Source organism: Megalobrama amblycephala, linkage group LG4, assembly GCF_018812025.1.
Source record: "Megalobrama amblycephala isolate DHTTF-2021 linkage group LG4, ASM1881202v1, whole genome shotgun sequence".
NCBI classification, from domain to species: Eukaryota; Metazoa; Chordata; class Actinopteri; order Cypriniformes; family Xenocyprididae; genus Megalobrama; species Megalobrama amblycephala.
In genome coordinates this window covers 50,510,089-50,532,794 of record NC_063047.1, presented here as the reverse complement: position 1 = coordinate 50,532,794, position 22,706 = coordinate 50,510,089, and the positions used below count along the sequence as shown (strand labels likewise).

General features: G+C 35.1%; 2 protein-coding genes across 4 annotated transcripts in view; both read left to right on the top strand.

Moving 5' to 3' along the window:
- The first annotated feature begins 210 nt into the window (after positions 1-210).
- Positions 211-14,371, top strand: psat1 (phosphoserine aminotransferase 1). Its single transcript, XM_048189834.1, has 9 exons — positions 211-405; positions 1,937-1,997; positions 2,087-2,156; positions 2,238-2,443; positions 5,987-6,159; positions 6,336-6,505; positions 8,340-8,468; positions 9,046-9,183; positions 13,928-14,371. Exons 1-9 carry the CDS (start codon positions 349-351, stop codon positions 14,028-14,030), a joined length of 1,107 nt encoding a protein of 368 aa, XP_048045791.1. The 5' UTR covers positions 211-348; the 3' UTR covers positions 14,031-14,371.
- Positions 14,372-14,939: 568 nt separating this feature from the next.
- tut7 (terminal uridylyl transferase 7) overlaps positions 14,940-22,706 on the top strand; it is a 36,363-nt gene continuing 28,596 nt past the window's right edge. The window contains exons 1-3 of one of the 3 annotated variants that reach the window (XM_048189832.1): positions 14,940-15,144; positions 19,309-19,616; positions 19,695-19,813. In XM_048189832.1, the coding sequence (XP_048045789.1) occupies positions 19,316-19,616; positions 19,695-19,813 (420 nt within the window). In that variant the 5' untranslated portion in view covers positions 14,940-15,144; positions 19,309-19,315. Of the gene's footprint in view, positions 15,256-19,308; positions 19,617-19,694; positions 19,814-22,706 lie in introns of all 3 variants that reach the window. The other 2 variants (XM_048189833.1, XM_048189831.1) reach the window with 2 other exon arrangements.

Sequence of the window (22,706 nt, the reverse complement as noted above, 5' to 3'; positions counted from 1 at the left end):
TTTAATTATATTTAAAGGTATCTTGGGGCAGTATCAGATTTGCAAAGAGACATGAACTGAGGAAAAATCCAGTCTTGAATAGATGCACTGAAGCTCATGAATATTTAATACGCTCAAATGCACAGCAACGTCACAACCACAGTATCCAATCAAACAGCCGCAAGCAGACACTCCGGAAACCGTGAGCCAATGAAAACAAGCAGGGAACTTGCACATTAGGTGTAATCATGTGTAAAGGGAATAATAGTGCGAGTCGAAATCACGAACAGAAAAGTAGGTCAAGTTGCGGAGTTTCAGAAAGATTTAATATATCGCACCACGGCCATCTTACACAGATTTATTTAAAACATGGAGAAGCAACAGACCATCAATTTTGGAGCTGGACCGGCTAAACTCCCACAGTCGGTAAGTGCATCCCCAAAATATCGATCATTTAGGATTCTTTTTGTATGTATTTTTAGTAAAGTTTTGTTTACGCGTCGCGTGTGTGGAGTACGCAGTGCGTCATATCATATCAATACGCGGTACGATTACATCATCTTATCAGCTACAAACCACTAATGCGCATGCAAAACTGTTTTATGATACAGTAGTGTGCAAAATCCTTGTGCATCATTTGGGATGCAGGCTTTGGATGCACTGTGAGCATTAGAATAATGCTGGTCTAGATGCATGTGCAATGTTGCATCAGCCACAACTTGCCATTCAGAGTCGCCTGTTGACTGAGGAGTGCCAAGTCTCTTGATGTCCAAATAGAAATGTTAATTTTTTTTCAAACTCTTGATTCAGAGAACATATAAATGCCAAAGAATGTAGTGTAAGCACCTGAGTCGACATGTCTTGATTTGTTATGAAAAATGTAAAACAGGTTATTCTGCGTGTCTCTGAATATGTTTGTTGGTTGAATAATCAGCAGCTTGCCTTTTCTCATTAACCCAACTCTCTAACTGTGAATGAAGTGGTTGTTTCACAGAAATAGGTTTAGTTGCTTCTCCAGTGCCCAGTTAAGTTTTGACTCCCTGCCAAATTATGACCCCTCTAGTCTAACCCTCCCCCACTCCTGTGTTCTGACGATTGTGTTACGAAAAAATGCTGCCTTGTGATGGGGAATCGACTCCAAAAGAGTCGATTCCTAGTGTCGGAGTCGACTCCAGCACAGGAATCGACTCCGTTCCGCTCAGTTAAGTTTTGACTCCCTGCCAAATTATGACCCCTCTAGTCTAACCCTCCCCCACTCCTGTGTTCTGACGATTGTGTTACGAAAAAATGCTGCCTTGTGATGGGGAATCGACTCCAAAAGAGTCGATTCCTAGTGTCGGAGTCGACTCCAGCACAGGAATCGACTCCGTTCCTGTGTCAGAGAGTTTTATCCTTTTACAGTCAAATAATTGAAAACATACCTCCGTGCCAGCTTTTTCATCAGTTTTATATTAATTTGGTTCGCCATAACCAAACTAATCAAGTTAAACAATTAAATTAATCATAATTATAAAATATAGCTGCAAGCAGCAATTAACGGGGTTCAAGAGTTTAAGCATATGCATAAAAAATTATTATATTAGGCATTTAAGCATATGCGTAAAAAGATTTTTTTTTAAATTAAAATTGGTATGGGTATCGGCCCCCAAAAAATCATATCGGTGCATCTCTACTTAAAACAATGCAAATATAGTGTTGGTAGCACAATCTGATTAGTAGCATTATTCGTCGGAACACCGGCTGAAGCTTTTACTGATTGCATGGACCATTTCACATTGGTTTCATAGGCTGTCCAACATGTCCATCCTTTTATCTGGATTTTTATCTTCCTCTGAGCTTTCTAGGATGCTGAACTTTAAGATGGTCACGAACAGAAAGACTTTCATTCAAAAGTCAGTTCTAAAGATATAAAAATTTAATTTCCGTTTGGATATAAAGAGATATTTTTCATTCCTAGGTTTTATTCCAAGCACAGAAGGAGCTGTTGGATTACAGTGGCACCGGGATAAGCATTCTGGGTAATGATCTGCATTTTAAATATATACGTTTGCATGTGCAATGCAGTGTTTTTGGAGGTGTTTATTATTTCTCTTTACATCAAATCCAGAAATGAGCCACAGGTCATCTGATTTCACCAAGATCATAAACGCTGCCGAAAACCTTCTCCGTGAGCTTCTGTGAGTGTTTACATTTCATGAAACTATCTTTCAGTAGTCTTTAATGTAGATTAATGTAAAATTTGTGTTCACTCTGAATAGGAATGTACCTGAAAACTATAAGATACTGTTCCTGCAAGGTGGAGGCTCGGGACAGTTCAGCGGGGTTCCTCTCAATCTGATTGGTCTGAAAGAGGACAGGTGTGCTGATTATCTGGTCACGGGGACGTGGTCTGCAAAGGCGGCCAAAGAGGCAGAGAAGTATGGGAAAGTGAATGTGATCCATCCAAAACTGGATAGTTACACCAGTGAGTAATCCGAGTATAGCAAAGTTTTTAATTGCTGAGAGGTGCTTTTTGTTACAAAGAAGATCTGTATAAAAAATACTGTTTATCAGAAAGATATCCTGAATATATTTTACACTCTTTCCAAAAGCATCGGCCTGCCCTTTGTGAAAAAAAATTTTTTTTTTAGCATAGTTTAAAAAAGAGTACTTAAAGGCAGGGTAGGTAAAAAATGTATAAAAAATTTTTTTTTCAAAATTTGTTTAAACTTTATTTATATATCAATACATATTTAAAATGCAAGTACTCTGAAAAAGAAAGTATAAAAATCGAGTGTCTGTAGACCTCTCACGACTGTTTTAAAGACAGCTCATTATTTCCATTCACTCCACCCCCTCCCTTCTGGGCTCCTTCCAAAGCCACGCCCCCAAAACGCATGAACGTGCGACTCCGACCACTGAGCTGGAAGACGCATTATTTACCTGAGACGAGCGGAGAGGAAGGAGCACAGTGCATGTAGTGACATCATGTCAGAATCACATGTAATAAAAATAACTTTATAATTATGAAGATAAACATAATTTAATTCGCTAACGAGTTAGTTATCTATAAGGCAAAGCTAAAAACAGGTTGCATGATACACGTTTTTCCATTACCATCATTTACACTGTGATGAAGATGAATTTCGTGTAAGATTCATAACATATACGTTGTTCTACAGATAAACAGAGTAACATACACTCAAATATCAACTCACAACTGCATTGCAGACACAAAATAACACACACATACAACAAAGTGTGAACGACACACACAGATACAAGATAAAGACATCAGTAAACATAGGTAGAGAATATAAAAACAAAACAAAGGCGAAAAAAAACGTGCAGGTAAACTTACAGGTGAACATGGTAAAAGAGTTAGACAGAGGGTAAATACAGTTCTAAGAAAAGTTCCTAGATGCGGAGTAACGTTAGGCCTACTATCTGTTAAACATGTATTTAGTTATCTAAAGCAAAATTATGCACAATTCAACACTATAGCTATCATCTTGAGCTAGGCCTATAGATTATTTATCGTCTCTACTACGGCTCGCTAAGTAATGTTATGTTAGCTATATTACGCAGCTACGTGTGCTAATGACACATGCTTCATGAAAAAATAAACAAAAAAATATGTATGATCAAAATACAAAAAGAAAGATTTACCTGTCCAGCAGAAATAAAGCCATCAAGGAGTCACTTTTCAGCCCCTTGAGTTCCCTCAGTTCTCGCCATCGCTGGAGCGCCACGCCGATATTAACTCGCGTTTTATTTCTTTGTTTATCCAAAGACTTTTTGTTCATTGCCTTTTCTTGTACTGTTACTGTCTTCCTTTTTTGCCTGGTTTGCCTTCACTAACTGCATAGGCCGGTACTGTGAATTTTGCTTGCTGTTTCTCTGCCATTGTTTTGGTATTCCTAGGATCCATGCCTCTTGAATTCCCCAAATCAAACGTGCGCGCACAAGTGGGCAGGTCATGTGTGGCAAAAGGGTGGTTGCCATGGTTGCGAGAGAGTGACAGCCGCCTAAGCCAATCCTATGTTTCGTCCCGGGTGGAAATAATGAGCTGTGTTTAATACAGATTAAACGGTCTAGAGTCACTCGATTTTTATACTCTTTTTATCAGAGTTCTTACATTTTAATTATGCATGTATATATATAGAAAGTTTAAACAAATTTGGAACAAAATTTCTTACCTACCCTGCCTTTAACATACATTAAAACATTATATAAACTGAAGGTAATGTTTTTTTAAACACTTGACTGCATGTTAATTGCAATTAAATGAAAATGTATTATAGTTTAAATTTATATAAAATGCAATTCGCCGAATTTTATAGTGTTTTTTTGACTCAGTTCAGTAGACTTTAAGTGTGTCTTTATATATAATTTCATAATTACTTCTGTTGTGTTATTCAAATATACAGTACAGTCCAAAAGTTTGGAACCACTAAGATTTTTAATGTTTTTAAAAGAAGTTTCGTCTGCTCACCAAGGCTACATTTATTTAATTAAAAATACAGTAAAAAACAGTAATATTGTGAAATATTATTACAATTTAAAATAACTGTTTTCTATTTGAATATATTTCACAAAGTAATTTATTCCTGTGATGCAAAGCTGAATATTTCTTATATCCTTTGCAAAGGATTATTTGATGAATAGAAAGTTCAAAAGAACAGTGTTTATCTGAAATCTAATCTTTTGTAACATTATAAATGTCTTCACTGCCACTTTTGATTGATTTAATGCATCCTTGCTGAATAAAAGTATTCATTTCTTTCATTTCTTTTCAAAAAAATAAAAATAAAAATTCTTACTGACCCCAAACTTTTGAACGGTAGTGTATAATGCTACAGAAGCTTTGTATTTCAGATAAATGCTGTTCTTTTGAACTTTCTATTCATCAAGGAATCCTGAAAAAAAAGTACACAACTGTTTTCAACATTGAAAATAATCATAAATGTTTCTTGAGCCGCAAATCAGCATATTAGAATGATTTCTGAAGGATCATGTGACACTGAAGACTGGAGTAACGATGCTGAAAATTCAGCTTTGATCACAGGAATAAATTACTTTGTCAAATATATTTAAATAGAAAACAGTTATTTTAAATTGTAATAATATTTCACAATATTACTGTTTTTTACTGTATTTTTAATTAAATAAATGTAGCCTTGGTGAGCAGATGAAACTTCTTTTAAAAACATTAAAAATCTTAGTGGTTCCAAACTTTTGGACTGTACTGTAGTGTACTACAACTAGAAACTACATAAATTTATCCACTAATCATTCAGAAACGTCCAGTTTCATTCTAAAAGTTGTAACTTCTTCCTGAGTCTCTCCATCAGTGTCGACTCCGGTTTGAACAATGTAAGGCTGAACACCAACACTGACAATCCTCATTTTGGCTGCGTGAGATTCTCCAGCTTTGTTGTTGAGCGTCCGAAGCGCAGGATTGCCAGGTTTTCACAACAAAACCTGTGCAATTGCTACTCAAAACTAGCTCAAAACAAGCCCAATAGCATTTCAGGAGGGGTCCCACAGTAAAATGTGCGTTCTTGGAGGTAAAATCCGTGTTTTTGGTGGGGTTCCCCTGGTAAAATTGGCATTTCAGGGGCTAAATATGTTATTTGGGGTCGCTTCAACCCGACATGAAAAACAACCTGCACCAAAAGTAGCCCAATTCTTGGCAACACTGCGGAAGCACGAGTTGTTAAAGCTCCGCCCTCTTCTGGAAAGGGGGCGGGAGCAGCAGCTCATTTGCATTTAAAGGGACACACACAAACAGCGTGTTTTTGCTCACACCCAAATAGGGCCAAATTTGTCAAGCTATAATAAATGATCTGTGGGGTATTTTGAGCTGAAACTTCACAGACACATTCTGGAGACACCAGAGACTTATATTACATCTTGTGAAAAGGAGCATAATAGGTCACCTTTAAGCACACTTTCTTCCACATGGGGCTGCACTCTTTTAATCCTTGCATGTCTTTCAGTGATGAAGCAAACTTTGTTTTCTCAGAAATCCCAGACAGTAGCACTTGGTCATTGAATCCTTCGGCGTCATACGTCTATTACTGCTGCAATGAGACGGTGCATGGCGTGGAGTTTAACTTCATCCCAGACACCAAAGGAGTGGTTCTTGTCAGTGATATGTCATCCAACTTCCTCTCAAGGCCGGTAGATGTGTCAAAGGTTGGTGATGCTTCTTCAGCTAACATGCATTTTTTTTTGTTTGCTATGCTAAGCTCACCATCTTTATCATAAAAGTGCCAGTATATTATACTGAATTATCTGTAGTTTTACTCTGATATATAATTTTTTAAAGATAATTGCTAGTTAAGGCTGTGAGTCTCTGTTGATTTCCACAGTTTGGTCTGATATTTGCTGGCGCACAGAAGAATGTTGGCTGTGCGGGTGTGACGGTTGTCATTGTCAGAGAGGATTTGATGGGCAAGGCCTTGAAAGAGTGCCCAATTATACTGGACTATCAGGTGCAGGCTGGCAATAACTCGCTCTACAACACTCCTTCATGCTTCAGGTGTGTCTTTTCTTTGTTCATCATATTGTGTCTCTGTAGTCTTCATTAATTACTTATGCATATGTCCGCTATGATCAAAAAGCAATTGTTTAACTCAAAGCCGTAACCATGTCTTGAACATTGGGGCAGGGACCGTGATGTTTTCAATTCAAAATGGTGAAATTTCATAAAAATGTTGAGTAGTTTGCATCACTGGGTATTACTGTCAGTTTTGAGCTAGTTTTGAGTAGCAATTGCACAGGTTTTCTTGTGAAAACCTGGCAAACCTGTGCTTTGGACAGTTTTCAGATATTAAATGTTTAGCTACTTACTCACAACACACTCTTTCACTGCTAAAACGAAAGTGTCGCATTGGAATTCACACTCATCTACTGTGAACGGTAAGCCCCGCCTTCTTTGATTTGATTGGTCAGCTCATTCATTCTGACATTGATGAGTGACCGCTGATGCAGACCAGCCTAAAAATTTTACCTTTAAAACTTTTTTTTTTTGTTTTGCGGGACAATTTGGCCATTTCTAATTTTTGTTTTTAATCCTGTGATCAAAGCTGAATTTTCAGCATCATTACTCCAGTCTTCAGTGTCACATGATCCTTCAGAAATAATTCTAATATGCTGATTTAGTGTTTAAGAAATATTTCTGATTATTATCAATGTTGACAACAGTTTTTTTAGGATTCTTTGATGCATCGAAAGAACTTTATACATCCAGGATTTAGTTTGTGAAATTGTGAAGGAGAGACAATAGTAGCCTGCATACATTTTTGTTATTTTAATGTTTATGTAAGTGCATTGTTGTCAAATAATGGTATACAAATGTTTGACATCTGAAAGCACATCTCAACTGTTCTTATATTGATTACTATTAATGAAATTATTGATTGAACATTGGTGTCTTTTTATTATACTTCAGTTTGCCACAGTTTAAATAAAGCAAATACTCCACTAAATTATATAATCAGTGTTTTTACACCAGCTACATTTTGAGAAGATGCCAATGGTAAGTATATGCCATGATAATTATAATGAACAATTATTCCAAGTTAATGTCTATTTATGATTGGCTTTTTAATGATATATCAACTTTGTGCATTAATTTAGAATTTAGTTGATAGAATTGAGTGAATATCGAGCAGTGTATTGCAACTTTTTTTTTACAACAGCTTTAATGGCATCCAGTCAGATACATTTACAATGGTTTCACCATTTTTAATGAGGATTTACGGCTTTGTTTGCATCTTATATCTTACAGTCTTGTGGCTCATTTCAGGATCTGTTTGTAGCCTCCACACAGATCATCTGTTCCAGCTTACAGGGATATATGAGGAAGAATCTTGGGGATAAGATTAAAGACAATACTCTCCTTTTCTAAATTTCAGCTATAATTTAGTGGTGCATGGTTAAGATATCTCTGGATTACAGTCAGGACACTTTCCAAAGGGGAAATTTGAACTGCGTTGCATAGATAAGATATCTCCGGAAGGGGGATTAGGGCTGTGTGGCACAGTTTGAGGTGTCTTGGCAAAAGGGGAGATTGAAACTTTGTTTATCAGTTTGAAGTGCTTTAACAGGTAGAGCTAGACAGCGGCCCTGTCGTGTGAGGAAGATACGTTTAGATCCACTCTGACAGACAACAACAACAACAACAAAAAACAACTGTTATTTCTATTCCTTATGTTCTATTTTTTATTCTTCTTCTTTATGTACAGCACTTTGAATTACCACTGTGTATGAAATGTGCTATACAAATAAAATTGCCTTGCCTAATAGATTCCTCAACATTTAGTATTAAGATTTCTGGAATGATAACTTGTACATTCTTGTTTTCCGTGCAGTATTTACATCATGGGCTTGGTTCTGGAGTGGATCAGGAACAATGGAGGGGCAGATGCCATGAAACAGCTAAACAAACAGAAATCTGACATCGTCTATGACATCATCAACCGCTCCAATGGATTCTACTCGTCAGTGATCAGTGATTTTGATTTATCTGTCCCAATCACATCCTAGCATTTCACATCACAGTTTTGCAGATAAAATGTAATCGTGTACAGAAGGTTATTTCTAATGCATAATAATTAAAACAATCATTATTTAATGTTAATATTTAAGTTAATATAATACAAAATAGGAAAAAAGTATTTTAGTATAATCACAATCAGTTGTTGTTATAAAAAAAAATAATTAACTAATGCAAAATCTGCTCTGCAAAACAATGACTTTCTTCCTCAGTATTTTTATCTTGTTTTCCAGTACAAATATCTAAACATTCTTAAATCAAGATGCTTTTACTTGAGAAGCAAAATGACTTGAATTGACTGATAATTTTTTCAGTAAACAAGACTTTATATATTAAGTGAGTTTTTGCTTAAAACAAGAAAAATATCTGTCAGTGAGGTAAGAAAAATGATCTTGTTTTTCCAAATACTGAGGAAGAATATTTTTTGCAGTGTGCGTCCACAGTGTGATCTCTGTTCAGATTTTTGTTTTTGTCAAAAAGACTTCTCACCCTTTTCTCACTTACTCTACGCACTCTTTCAGATGCCCCGTTGACGTGGCGTGTCGGAGCCGCATGAACATTCCATTCCGTATCGGAAAGAAGGAAGGAGATGAAAGTCTTGAGAAGTCATTCCTGGATGGTGCCGCTAAACGTGGCATGATCTCACTTAAAGGACACAGGTGCTGTATGAAAATTAGGAAAATATGACGTTTGTTTTTCTAATTCATGCAATCTTATAGTTATTGCACACTAGTTTATCAACAAACATTTCATTTGCTTTTATGTAGGAGTAATGCTACACAACCACATTGAATAACTCCTGATGTATCTGTCAAATGTACTGTCTGACAAGCATTTATGGAAAGTAAGAGATAATCCACAGATAGCTGTGCATTAAACGATTTTAATGCATGACATGGAGGCAAAGAACCACCTGACGTGAAGCGTCATTTGCCAGGATTTACAGCTTAAAGCTGTTACTGATGTTTGCAGTGCAATATTTGACCGTAAGGGTAAAAATGAGTTATTTTAGTCAGTTGCGACTCGTTAGATGTAGCATCCTGCCCGCTTTGAATCAGACAAAGGAGATAAAGTAGAGTGTAAGATTAGATTTATTTCAATTAATGGATTATAGCATTTATTTGAATTTATTATCGAGAGAGAGGGAGAGAGATCCCTCGTCTCTCTATACTAACAACAAAGTCTGCACGAATTAGCAAATCGAGGGAACAAAATAGTAAATTGTGCACATGAATTGGCAAATTGAAGGAACGAAATAGTAAATTGTCCTTACAAATTAGCAAACCAAGGGAACGAAATAGTAAATCCTGCACACAAATTAGCAAATCGAGGGAACGAAATAGTAAATCCTGCACACAAATTAGCAAATCGAGGGAACGAAATGGTAAATTGTCCGCACTAATTAGCAAATTGAGGGAATGAAATAGTAAATCCTGCACACGAATTAGCAAATCGAGGGAACGAAATAGTAAATTGTGCACACGAATTAGCAATGTGAGGGAATGAAATAGTAAATTGTGCGCACGAATTAGCAAATCGAGGGAATGAAATAGTAAATCGTCCGCACGAATTAGCAAATTGAGGGAACGAAATGGTAATTCATCTGCACGAATTAGCAAATTGAGGGAATGAAATAGTAATTCGTCTGCACGAATTAGCAAATTGAGGGAACGAAATAGTAAATTGTGCACACGAATTAGCAATTTGAGGGAACGAAATAGTAATTCATCTGCACGAATTAGCAAATCGAGGGAACAAAATAGTAATTCGTCTGCACGAATTAGCAAATCGAGGGAACGAAATGGTAAATTGTCCGCACTAATTAGCAAATTGAGGGAACGAAATAGTAAATCGTGCGCACTAATTAGCAAATTGAGGGAATGAAATAGTAAATCCTGCACACGAATTAGCAATTTGAGGGAATGAAATAGTAAATTGCGCGCACGAATTAGCAAATCGAGGGAATGAAATAGTAAATCGTCCGCACGAATTAGCAAATTGAGGGAACGAAATAGTAATTCATCTGCACGAATTAGCAAATTGAGGGAACAAAATAGTAAATCGTCTTTACAAATTAGCAAACCGAGGGAACGAAATAGTAAATCGTCCGCACTAATTAGCAAACCGAGGGAACAAAATAGTAAATCGTCCACACGAATTAGCAAATTGAGGGAACGAAATGGTAAATCCTGCACACGAATTAGCAAATCGAGGGAATGAAATAGTTAATGATCTGCATGAATTAGCAAACCGAGGAAACGAAATAGTAAATCCTGCACATGAATTAGCAAATCGAGGGAACGAAATAGTAAATTGCGCACACGAATTAGCAAATCGAGGGAACAGAATAGTAAATGATCTGCATGAATTAGCAAATCGAGGGAACAAAATAGTAAATGATCTGCATGAATTAGCAAATCGAGGGAACAAAATAGTAAATGATCTGCATGAATTAGCAAATCGAGGGAACAAAATAGTAAATGATCTGCATGAATTAGCAAATCGAGGGAACAAAATAGTAAATGATCTGCATGAATTAGCAAATCGAGGGAACGAAATAATAAATGATCTGCATGAATTAGCAAATCGAGGGAACAAAATAGTAAATGATCTGCATGAATTAGCAAATCGAGGGAACGAAATAATAAATGATCTGCATGAATTAGCAAACCGAGGAAACGAAATAGTAAATCCTGCACATGAATTAGCAAATCGAGGGAACGAAATAGTAAATTGCGCACACGAATTAGCAAATCGAGGGAACGAAATAGTAAATTGCGCACATGAATTAGCAAACCGAGGAAACGAAATAGTAAATCCTGCACATGAATTAGCAAATCGAGGGAACGAAATAGTAAATTGCGCACACGAATTAGCAAATCGAGGGAACAAAATAGTAAATGATCTGCATGAATTAGCAAATCGAGGGAACGAAATAGTAAATTGCGCGCACAATTTAGCAAATCGAGGGAACGAAATAGTAAATTGCGCACACGAATTAGCAAATCGAGGGAACGAAATAGTAAATGATCTGCATGAATTAGCAAATCGAGGGAACAAAATAGTAAATGATCTGCATGAATTAGCAAATCGAGGGAACGAAATAATAAATGATCTGCATGAATTAGCAAACCGAGGAAACGAAATAGTAAATCCTGCACATGAATTAGCAAATCGAGGGAACGAAATAGTAAATTGCGCACATGAATTAGCAAATCGAGGGAACAAAATAGTAAATGATCTGCATGAATTAGCAAACCGAGGAAACGAAATAGTAAATCCTGCACACGAATTAGCAAATCGAGGGAACGAAATAGTAAATGATCTGCATGAATTAGCAAATCGAGGGAACAAAATAGTAAATGATCTGCATGAATTAGCAAATCGAGGGAACGAAATAGTAAATGATCTACATGAATTAGCAAATCGAGGGAACAAAGTAGTAAATTGTGCACACGAATTAGCAAATCGAGGGAACGAAATAGTAAATGATCTGCATGAATTAGCAAATCGAGGGAACGAAATAATAAATGATCTGCATGAATTAGCAAACCGAGGAAACGAAATAGTAAATCCTGCACATGAATTAGCAAATCGAGGGAACGAAATAGTAAATTGCGCACACGAATTAGCAAATCGAGGGAACAAAATAGTAAATGATCTGCATGAATTAGCAAATCGAGGGAACGAAATAGTAAATTGCGCGCACAATTTAGCAAATCGAGGGAACGAAATAGTAAATTGCGCACACGAATTAGCAAATCGAGGGAACGAAATAGTAAATGATCTGCATGAATTAGCAAATCGAGGGAACGAAATAGTAAATGATCTGCATGAATTAGCAAATCGAGGGAACGAAATAATAAATGATCTGCATGAATTAGCAAACCGAGGAAACGAAATAGTAAATCCTGCACATGAATTAGCAAATCGAGGGAACGAAATAGTACATTGCGCGCACAATTTAGCAAATCGAGGGAACGAAATAGTAAATTGCGCGCACAATTTAGCAAATCGAGGGAACGAAATAGTACATTGCGCGCACAATTTAGCAAATCGAGGGAACGAAATAGTAAATTGCGCGCACAATTTAGCAAATCGAGGGAACGAAATAGTAAATTGCGCGCACAATTTAGCAAACCGAGGAAACGAAATAGTAAATCCTGCACACGAATTAGCAAATCGAGGGAACGAAATAGTAAATGATCTGCATGAATGAGCAAATCGAGGGAACGAAATAGTAAATGATCTGCATGAATTAGCAAATCGAGGGAACAAAATAGTAAATGATCTGCATGAATTAGCAAACCGAGGAAATGAAATAGTAAATCCTGCACATGAATTAGCAAATCGAGGGAACGAAATAGTAAATTGCGCACACGTATTAGCAAATCGAGGGAACGAAATAGTAAATGATCTGCATGAATTAGCAAACCGAGGAAACGAAATAGTAAATCCTGCACACGAATTAGAAAATCGAGGGAACGAAATAGTAAATTGTGCACACGAATTAGCAAATCGAGGGAACAAAATAGTAAATCGTTCACACTAATTAGCAAATCGAGGGAACAAAATAGTAAATTGTCCGCACTAATTAGCAAATCGAGGGAACGAAATAGTAAATCGTTCACACTAATTAGCAAATCGAGGGAACGAAATAGTACATTGCGCGCACAATTTAGCAAATCGAGGGAACGAAATAGTAAATTGCGCGCACAATTTAGCAAATCGAGGGAACGAAATAGTACATTGCGCACACGAATTAGCAAACCGAGGGAACGAAATAGTAAATTGTGCACACGAATTAGCAAATCGAGGGAACGAAATAGTAAATCGTTCACACTAATTAGCAAATCGAGGGAACGAAATAGTAAATTGTCCGCACTAATTAGCAAATCGAGGGAACGAAATAGTAAATCGTTCACACTAATTAGCAAATCGAGGGAACGAAATAGTAAATCGTCCGCACTAATTAGCAAATTGAGGGAATGAAATAGTAAATCCTGCACACGAATTAGCAAATCGAGGGAACAAAATAGTAAATTTTGCGCACAATTTACTTTTTTTTTTTTTCTTTTTTTCCTTTCATGTCATGTATGGGGCTCTGTACATATCAGTGCTGGACTTCACTAGTTAAGCATTTTGGTAGCGGTGCAAGAAGCAAGTTTTGTTTGTTTATGCACAATATTTGGTTCAGAATGGACACCGAATATTGTTATTGAAAAAATTTTATTTTTCCAGCACACATTAACCTCCTCTCAGAACTGCTTAGAGAATGTCTGTTTAAATTTGAATTCAATTCCACACAGGATTTGGAGTGTTTAAAATTTAAATTTCAAAAGTTAGAAGTTTTGATGTTAATTGTAGTCCTGTCCTGTCTCATGATTCTTTCACTGTTCTCAGGTCTGTTGGTGGCATCCGAGCTTCCTTGTACAACGCAGTGACTGTTGAAGATGTGAAGGCTCTTGCTGCCTACATGGAAGAATTCCTTAAGGATCACCAGTAGCTTAAAGGCCCTTTTTGCAACCTGCATTCAAAAGAGTTTCTTGATTATAGCGCCGTTAGACTGAAGTGACACTAACAGCATTAATTGCAACAAGTTGTAGCTGATGAATGGAATCTAACAATTTCTCTTCCATTTAAATAGCACATTGTTGTCATTGCTGCAAAATGTTATTTTCTTTTAAACTGACACTTTTATTCAGATTCTAGTGTGCCTTAATGCTTGTAAAATTGTAATTGGATTGTGTTCCAAAACATTCCATGTTTTACTAATGTAAATGTATGTTATTAGTAATAATGTGATACAAGCAAAAATAAAAAATAAAGCACTACTAAACTGCTCTACACTGCAGTGTTTATTCCGGAGTAGAGATTTTAAAGGTACATTAACATGCATTACGGATATTAAAGTATGATTTAGAAAATAAATATTCTTAAAAAAAACAGTACTGTGGTGGTACCATGGTACTGAAGGAATACCATATTTATATACCATGAGTGCCTTGGTACTACAATGCTACATGTTTACTATTATTAGTGCTGTGCTTTTGTTATATTAATAAAAGTATGTGGACATGTAAATAATGTGATAAAAAAATAAGATTAAACAAGTAAAATAAAACATTGTTTAAAATAAATACACTGATTAAATAAGACATCTACATTGCAGAGCGATAATATATAGTGAATAGTGAAAAATGTAATGTAACTAGTGCTGTCAAATTGATTAATCGCATCTAACATAAAAGTTCGACACATTATATATTTACAAACTTTTATGCTATATGCGATTAAACGATCTGACAGCACTAAATGTAACACAAAAATATGAAGGGAAATACATTTACATACAATCTTAAAAATAAGCACTGCCGCTTTAAATCAGAAAAAGCTTTTATTTTGAAGTCACATAGTACCCGGAAGTGGAAAGTGCATACATCGTGTGGTAGATTAACAACGATTTCAATATCATAAAATCAAGCTTGTCACTTAAAAAGCGAATTATTAAACTCATCCTTTATTAACGCTTGATTAAGCGCGGAATGGCTGATTTTCATGCTCTTGTTAACTGAGGAAGATGACCGTCAGATGATTTGACAGAAGTGAAGCCGGCGGAAGTAAGTGAGGGTCAGTCAGTTTCAGACACCTGCATGTTACTGTTAGCAGAAACTCACGGGAATCAAAGATGTCGCGCTCTCGTTTATAAAGCAAGACTGGTGTCAGATCGGGTGAGTTCGGCAGGATCACATTAATCAGGCTCTTGTGTTGTTTTGATGCTGGTTTGACTCTTGAATGACACGGCGCTTCTCACGAGCTGCTCTTTGTCCTCGAGCAAAATCACAGAAACTGCTCGTGTTTTCATTCTCTATCTGATACTTTCACACCACACATGCAGAAATATTGCGCTAGCTGTTCTTTGATCCCTGTAAATGCATGTAAATCCATGTAAATAACTCACACTGACAATTTAGGGCTGGGCGATATGGCCAAAAATATTATCACGATTTTTTTCCGTATCATACGATATTGATATTTATCACAATATTATTTTGCCCTTAATGGGAAAGGAGATGCTTTCCACACATTTGTTAGACCTTGAGATTGAATGTAAACATGTTTGTTCACAGTTAAACTCCATGGAGTAGCTATCTTTTAATTTAGGGGCCCATGAAATCCATTTTATTTTTCCCTAAATTCTGTGTTTTCCTTTTTATTTTTTTATTTTTTGAGGAGGATTCTGTGTTTAGTACGGAAGAGGATTAGGGCCAAGCAATAATAAAAAAATAAAACCATATCGAGATTAAAGTTGTTAAATTTCTAGAAAAAAGGCGAAATAAAATGTTGAGAATAAACTCATTAAATTACGAGAAAAAAGTCGTTAAATTTTGAGAAAAAAGTCGAGATAAAATGTTGAGAATAAACTCATTAAATTATGAGAAAAAAGTTGTTAGATTATGAGAACAAATTCGTTAAATTATGAGAAAAAAGTCGTTAAATTACAAGAAAAAAGTTGTTAAATTATGATATTATAATTTAACGAATTTGTTCTCGTAATTTAACAACTTTTTTCTCGTAATTTAATGAGTTTATTCTCAACATTTTATCTCGACTTTTTTCTTGAAATTTAACGAGTTTTTTCTCGTAATTTAATGAGTTTATTCTCAACATTTTATTTCGACTTTTTTCTCGAAATTTAATGAGTTTATTCTCAACATTTTATCTCGACTTTTTTCTCGAAATTTAACACGTTTTTTCTCGTAATTTAATGATTTTTTTTCTCGAAATTTAACAACTTTAATCTCGAGATGGTTTTATTTTTTTATTATTGCTTGGCCCTAATCCTCTTCCGTAGTTTTATGATTTAATACGGATTTATATAAACTTTAACAATTTAATCAAGCTTTCAAAATCGAATAAAATGAAAATATAAATGTTAATATACAACAAAACATTGCGTTTTTATTTTTTTTGTCAAATAAAATGCTGCACAACAGAACTTTATACATTTAAAATGTGAATGAAAAAATATCTTGGTTGTTTGATATTAATAATATTGAAAAATATTATTATTACCTTGAGAAGTAGGGTACAGGCTAAAGGCACACCTTAAGAAAAATTGTGCTTTTGACTACTCTCAAAGTGTATGATTGCAGGAAAAATATAAATGTTTGTATCGAACATTGATGGAGCAGCAGATTTTGTGTGGAAAAAAAAATCATAAAAGTGGTTAATTTTGTTTATAAATCTTATAAATGAGTGAGGGGGGCACACACTTTAGCTAAAATAATATATTTTTAATAATGGCTAGGTTAATACTTGTTCAAAAGAATAACTTTAGCAAAGTTTGTACTATTTTCTGTTTATTTTGATAAATAAAATAATTCATTTGTGTTCAATAAATATACTGTCATTAAAATAGGCCTATGTGATATATATATTTTTATATACAAATGATAAAAATAGATTTTAAAAATACAGAAACAAAATTACTTTAATAAGTAAAGATTCTGAAAGCATTGAAGGAGATCTTATAATATTTAATATAGATTTACAGTAGTAACAATACATATTTTATTATGATATGATAAATATAATATTTTTTAAATATGGTTGTTTCATTATTAATATGGGTATTATCTCTAAGACGGATACCCAGTTTGATATATGATATTTGCCATCTGAATCTAAGCATGTCACGTCAACAAATGAAAAAGTCAGTCAGCTATTCATTAACATGTTAATTATTGTGCTTTTTGCCCCAAATACCATACTTTTACATATTCTTCCGTTATTGAAAAACTGTTGCTTGAATTACCTTGAACAAATCTGAAAATCATTAAGAAGATCTTTGTCTGAAAATACAAACATTAATTTAATTGATTCTCATTTGCTACTTAAATCAACAACATTTTAAAAAACATCAAATATTAGATCAAACTACCTCAGAATCAACTTTGTGTTTCTGCCCGCGATCGCGTCAAGGATCGGACAAATTTGCACATGCATCTTGAAAAGCGGATGTTTAGGAAAGTGCTGCGGCAAGTTTTTGTGCCATCTAGTGGTTTAGAGGAAAATAAAATCAAAGGCGCCTTTTGCCCCGTTGTACCCTACATTTTAGTGATATATTTCTGTTATCATTTCTTCAAGTTAAACCGAACTTTTATTTTGACGGAGATTCACTATTCCCTACATTACCACACTAATATAGTCCACTTGAAGGAGTGAATGAAAGGGAATGAGTGAATTCGGACACTAACTGTGCTGCTTTTACATAGTTTATGCTGTTTAATAATCATTTGAAACTTGGCAAACTGGCAGCTCTAGTAGTAAGATGAAAATATTGATCTTGAGCTCTGTCTTGAAAACTATGTTTAAACCTTAATAATCACTTAAAATAATTTATATTTATAAATAATTTATATTTATACATTTATACCTGTATGATATTACACTGTAGCCACATTGGACCAGCGCGGTTTGGAAAATGGATGGATGAATGATCTGCAGACGCCATCTTCTGGTGAGATGCAGGAATTCATTTGGCGCGCATAGTTTCGGACACCACTACAAATGGCTGTCCCCTCAAATAGAGCCCTATTTAGGGGTATAGGGGATGATTTCGGACACAGCCTGAGTTTCAGTGTATTTGACGGTAGTTTTTCTCAAATGAAACGCTGAAAAGCTTGTGTAGTGACTCAAAGCAGCTCTGGAGATGTTGTTCATGTCCTCATATATTGAGACGGTGTGGTGAGAAATCGAGTCCCCCCAGGAATCGGGTCTCCTTTAGGCCCCTGAGTGATCCTATTGGTTCAACTGACTTTTAATGGGTAGTATTTTTAGTGGGTAATATATATTATAATGACCATTAATGTCTAAATTACATGGTTCATATACTAGTATATAATTGAAGCTATAGGTTGTGAAATCAAGCATTTCTCCTTCTTTATTTTAGCTAGTTTATATTGGGTATTGCTTCCAGTATAGTTCCCAATTACATGTTTCAAATTAATGATGTTTGTATGTACTTAGACAGTTGATTTATTAAAAATTATAATAGTAATATTATATACTATTCCAAATTGCTGTTATTGTTAGTAATATTACATTACTTTTACAGAACATAGTATGTTGAAAAAAATCCTTATCCTTATTAATAAAAATACATTTTTAGGCATTTTTGTCTTTCCAGTTTGTTTTATTATGCAATACATATGCATTCATTTTATATTTCAAGCATTTTTTGTGCACTTAATGTAATAAACATGATACAATTATGAAATAGGTTAAGTGTTAGTTCACCCAAAAATGAAAATAATGTCTTTAATTACTCACCCTCATGCCGTTCCACACCCGTAAGACCTTCATTCATCTTCGGAACACAAATTAAGATATTGTTGATGAAATCCGATGGTTCAGTAAGGCCTCTATAGACAGCAATGACATTGTAATTATGAAGATCCATAAAGGTATATTTTATCGCAATCTCGATATGATATCGTTTATCGCCTGCCCAGCCCAAGTCACAGTCAAAATTAAGTCCATAATGAAATCTCGGTCGTTCTTTGGATTCATTGAATTAGTCAACATTCATTAAAGTATTGTTGATAATTACTTATGAATTAGTACTAAGGATTATTGTTAATAATCTCTTAATAGGTTTTATGAAATCTCATAATCAAAACTGCTGTGAAGGGAGCACTTTATCACTGAATTACACTGGGATTTTAAATATTTTATTCTAATTTCTTCATATTAATCTTGATTCCCACCCATAAATCTAGATCCTCAATGGCAGATAAGGGAGACAGGAAGTTCTCTCCGCGATACAGGAGACAGAAGGAAGCAGATGAAGCGGAGAGCTGGAGGAGCCCGCTGGGACGTGACCATGTGAGCCATGAACGCAGTTACAGTCCTAAAACGAAGCGGGGTGATGGGAATAGAAGAGCCAAAGCCTCACTGTCGTACAGCTCTTCTGAGGGAAGGGTTTTTGGACAGAGTCCTTCACACCCGGACCGATTTCAGAGGGGTTCGCCTGCTGAGCGGAGGAACTGGAGAGAACGAGGAGATGGACCGAAACAAGACAGACTTGGTAAAACACATGGATAAGCTATCGTTTAAGTATTAAGATTACAATATAGCTAACATCTGTTTATATTTTGTCTATCAGACAGCATGCAGAGTTGGAGGGAGAAGAGCAAAATGGTGTCGATTGAAAGCTGCCTCACGAGACGGGATGTTTTACAGCTGTGCTTGGAAGCCGAAGGCAGTGATTGCGAACTTAAAGAGGTTTGGAAGTTATAGTCTAACCGGTTAGGCAATTTAAATAGTATTCTGTGCAGAATGGCATGATTTAGAAAAGAGATATTCCTAAAAAGCAGTACTGTGGTGCTACCATGGTACTGAAGGAATACTGTATTTATGTACCATAATCTTTACAAATTTGTTTCATAAAATCACATTTACACTACCGGTCAAAACTTTAGAATAATTCAGATTTTTTGTTTTTGAAACGAGTCTCTTCTGCTCACCAAGGCTGCATTTATTTGATCAAAAATACAGTAAAAACAGAAATATTATTACAATTTAAAATAAATAATATTCTATTTGAATATATAGTAAACTGTCATTTATTCCTGTGATCAAAATCATTCTAATATGCTTATTTGCTGCTAGGGTTGCAAAATTTCGGGAATTTTCAAAGCTGGAAACTTTCCATGGGAATTAACGGGAATATATGGGAATTAATGGGAATAAACAGGGAATTTGCAAAATTGCAGGTTAGCCTATAACAGGGTACTTAAATGTAGTTGAAAAAAACATCTTGCAACATAATTTTGGTTAAAACAACCATATTTAATGCAATTTTAGTTAAATTTTTTACCATTCACATTCCTCACACGGCACACTACTTACTGCAGGGCTATTGAGGCCACACCCCCTGCATGCACTGTGCTTCCCCCAGTCCATAACATGCACATTTGATCAAAAATACAGAAAAAAATGTAATATTGTGAAACCTAACTACAATTTAAAATAATGGTATAATTGATACACATAAAAATATAATTTATTTCAGTGATCAAAGCTGAATTTTCAGCATAATTTCTCCATCCTTCAGTGTCACATGATCCTTCAGATATCATTCTAACATGCCAACACAACTGTTTCCAACAATGATAATAACTCAAAAAAGTATCAAATCAGCAAAATTAGACTGATTTCTGAAGGATCATGTGACACTGAAATAAATAACACATAACAAGTGCTGCAATAAAAATATATTTACATATTTACTAAATTAAAATTAATTAAATGCAAAAAATAAATAACTGTTATTTCATATTATGACCAAACAAAATGTTTATGTTTGTTTTTATATGATACATTTTATATAAATATTATAAATTTGTATAAATTTCCCAAAATTTCCAATTAATTCCCATAAATTCCTGTAAATTCCCATAAATTCCCGTAAATTCCCATAAATTCCTGTTAAGTTTCCAAATTGGAATATTTCCAAAATTCCCCAGGTTAAGTTCCCGTGGAAAGTTTCCGGAAATTTAACGGAAACTTTCCGCCCTTTTTGCAACCCTATTTGCTGCTCAAGAAACATTTATGATTATCAATGTTTAAAACAGTTGTGCTACTTCAGATTTTGTTTTTTGTTTTTTTCAGGATTCTTTGATGAATACAAAATTCAAAAGAACAGAATTAATTTGAAATAGAATTTTTTGTAACAGTGAGCACATATACATGCACACCAGTAAGCTGATAACTAACAAATATCACCTTATTGAAATAAGCAGTTTTCCCCGTTTACATGCAAACCAGTAACCTGACAACGCAAGTAAACCGCGTTTACATGACTTTATTAATAAATCGGGTTATTTTCCTGTAGTGACGTCAAAAATAATCATTTGCGTATCTGACTCCGAGTATTACATATGCAGTGCTTCCCACACATAGACTTTTCTTGGGCGGGCCGCCCTGGTATAATAACGGCCGCCCAAGTATATTTAGAGACACATTTTTGCTTTTATTATTTTTATCCTCTTATACTTTTATATCTGCCCAATACAATGAAACCATCCGCGATCGATTAACTAATCGTTTCGTACCTTCTCGTTATGTGTGCGTCAGAACTGTTTACTCCCGCTGACATTCCCACGGGCGCTGCATTTTGCAAAGTCACAAGAGGGCGCTGTTGCACGTTCTACAAGCTCGCGCAACAGCGCTTCAGACTGCTTCAAAGTGATTCTCAATCAATGAAAACTGCAGATTTATGCCAGGCAATTGCTAATGAACTCAAGTTGATGAATTATTACAATGTCTACTTCATAGCCTTTATATAAAATGTTTTATACGGTTGTTTTGTAATCTGAAGGATCAGCCTACAATAGTACAGACATTTCAAAATAAGAGTCCCGGTGTATTGCGGGCTTGTTTATAATTAAATGTCACACGCTAAGTTTTTTCTTTCTCTTTTGGGTATTATTGGTATTTTAGTTGCGTAATAAATTGTATTTAATTTGATTTCCATTTAATTCATAGTAAATTATTGTAGTCTCCCCCACAGGAAGAAAAGACTAAGAACATTATTTGACACATATATTATTCATTATATAAATTTTACTATTAAAATCTGTGTCTCATTCACTGAGAGAGACACTATATGACAGCAAGGAGAACATAGGAAAAGAACCATTTAAATGCTGTAATTTTGCATAATTTACAATGCATAATATTAGTATGTAATTAAATGTAATAGTATGCTATGTAATTAAAATTAATTTCAATTAATAAAAATACTGTTAAAAATCACACATTATTTGTTTGTCACATGTAGTAGACCATTTTTGTGCCGTGGGTAATAGGAGGATTTTTCACCCGGCTACCACCGCAAGTATATTTCAAACCTGTGGGAAGCACTGATATGTTATGTCAGTTGTGATGTTAAATAAAGCTTGAAACATGTCAGCGAGAAACTTACGGCTCATATATTATTCTCTAATGTAGTTGCAGATGCAGCGTTTAGACTGAACCACTTCTACTTCTGCTGCACGAGAGATGAGAACACATTTTTACAATTTTCTGGGTTTTGAATCTGTGTTTGCGATATTTCCTTCTTCTTGCTGCGAAACGCTCGCTCTGTCTGGATGCATTAAAATCTGCACTAAGA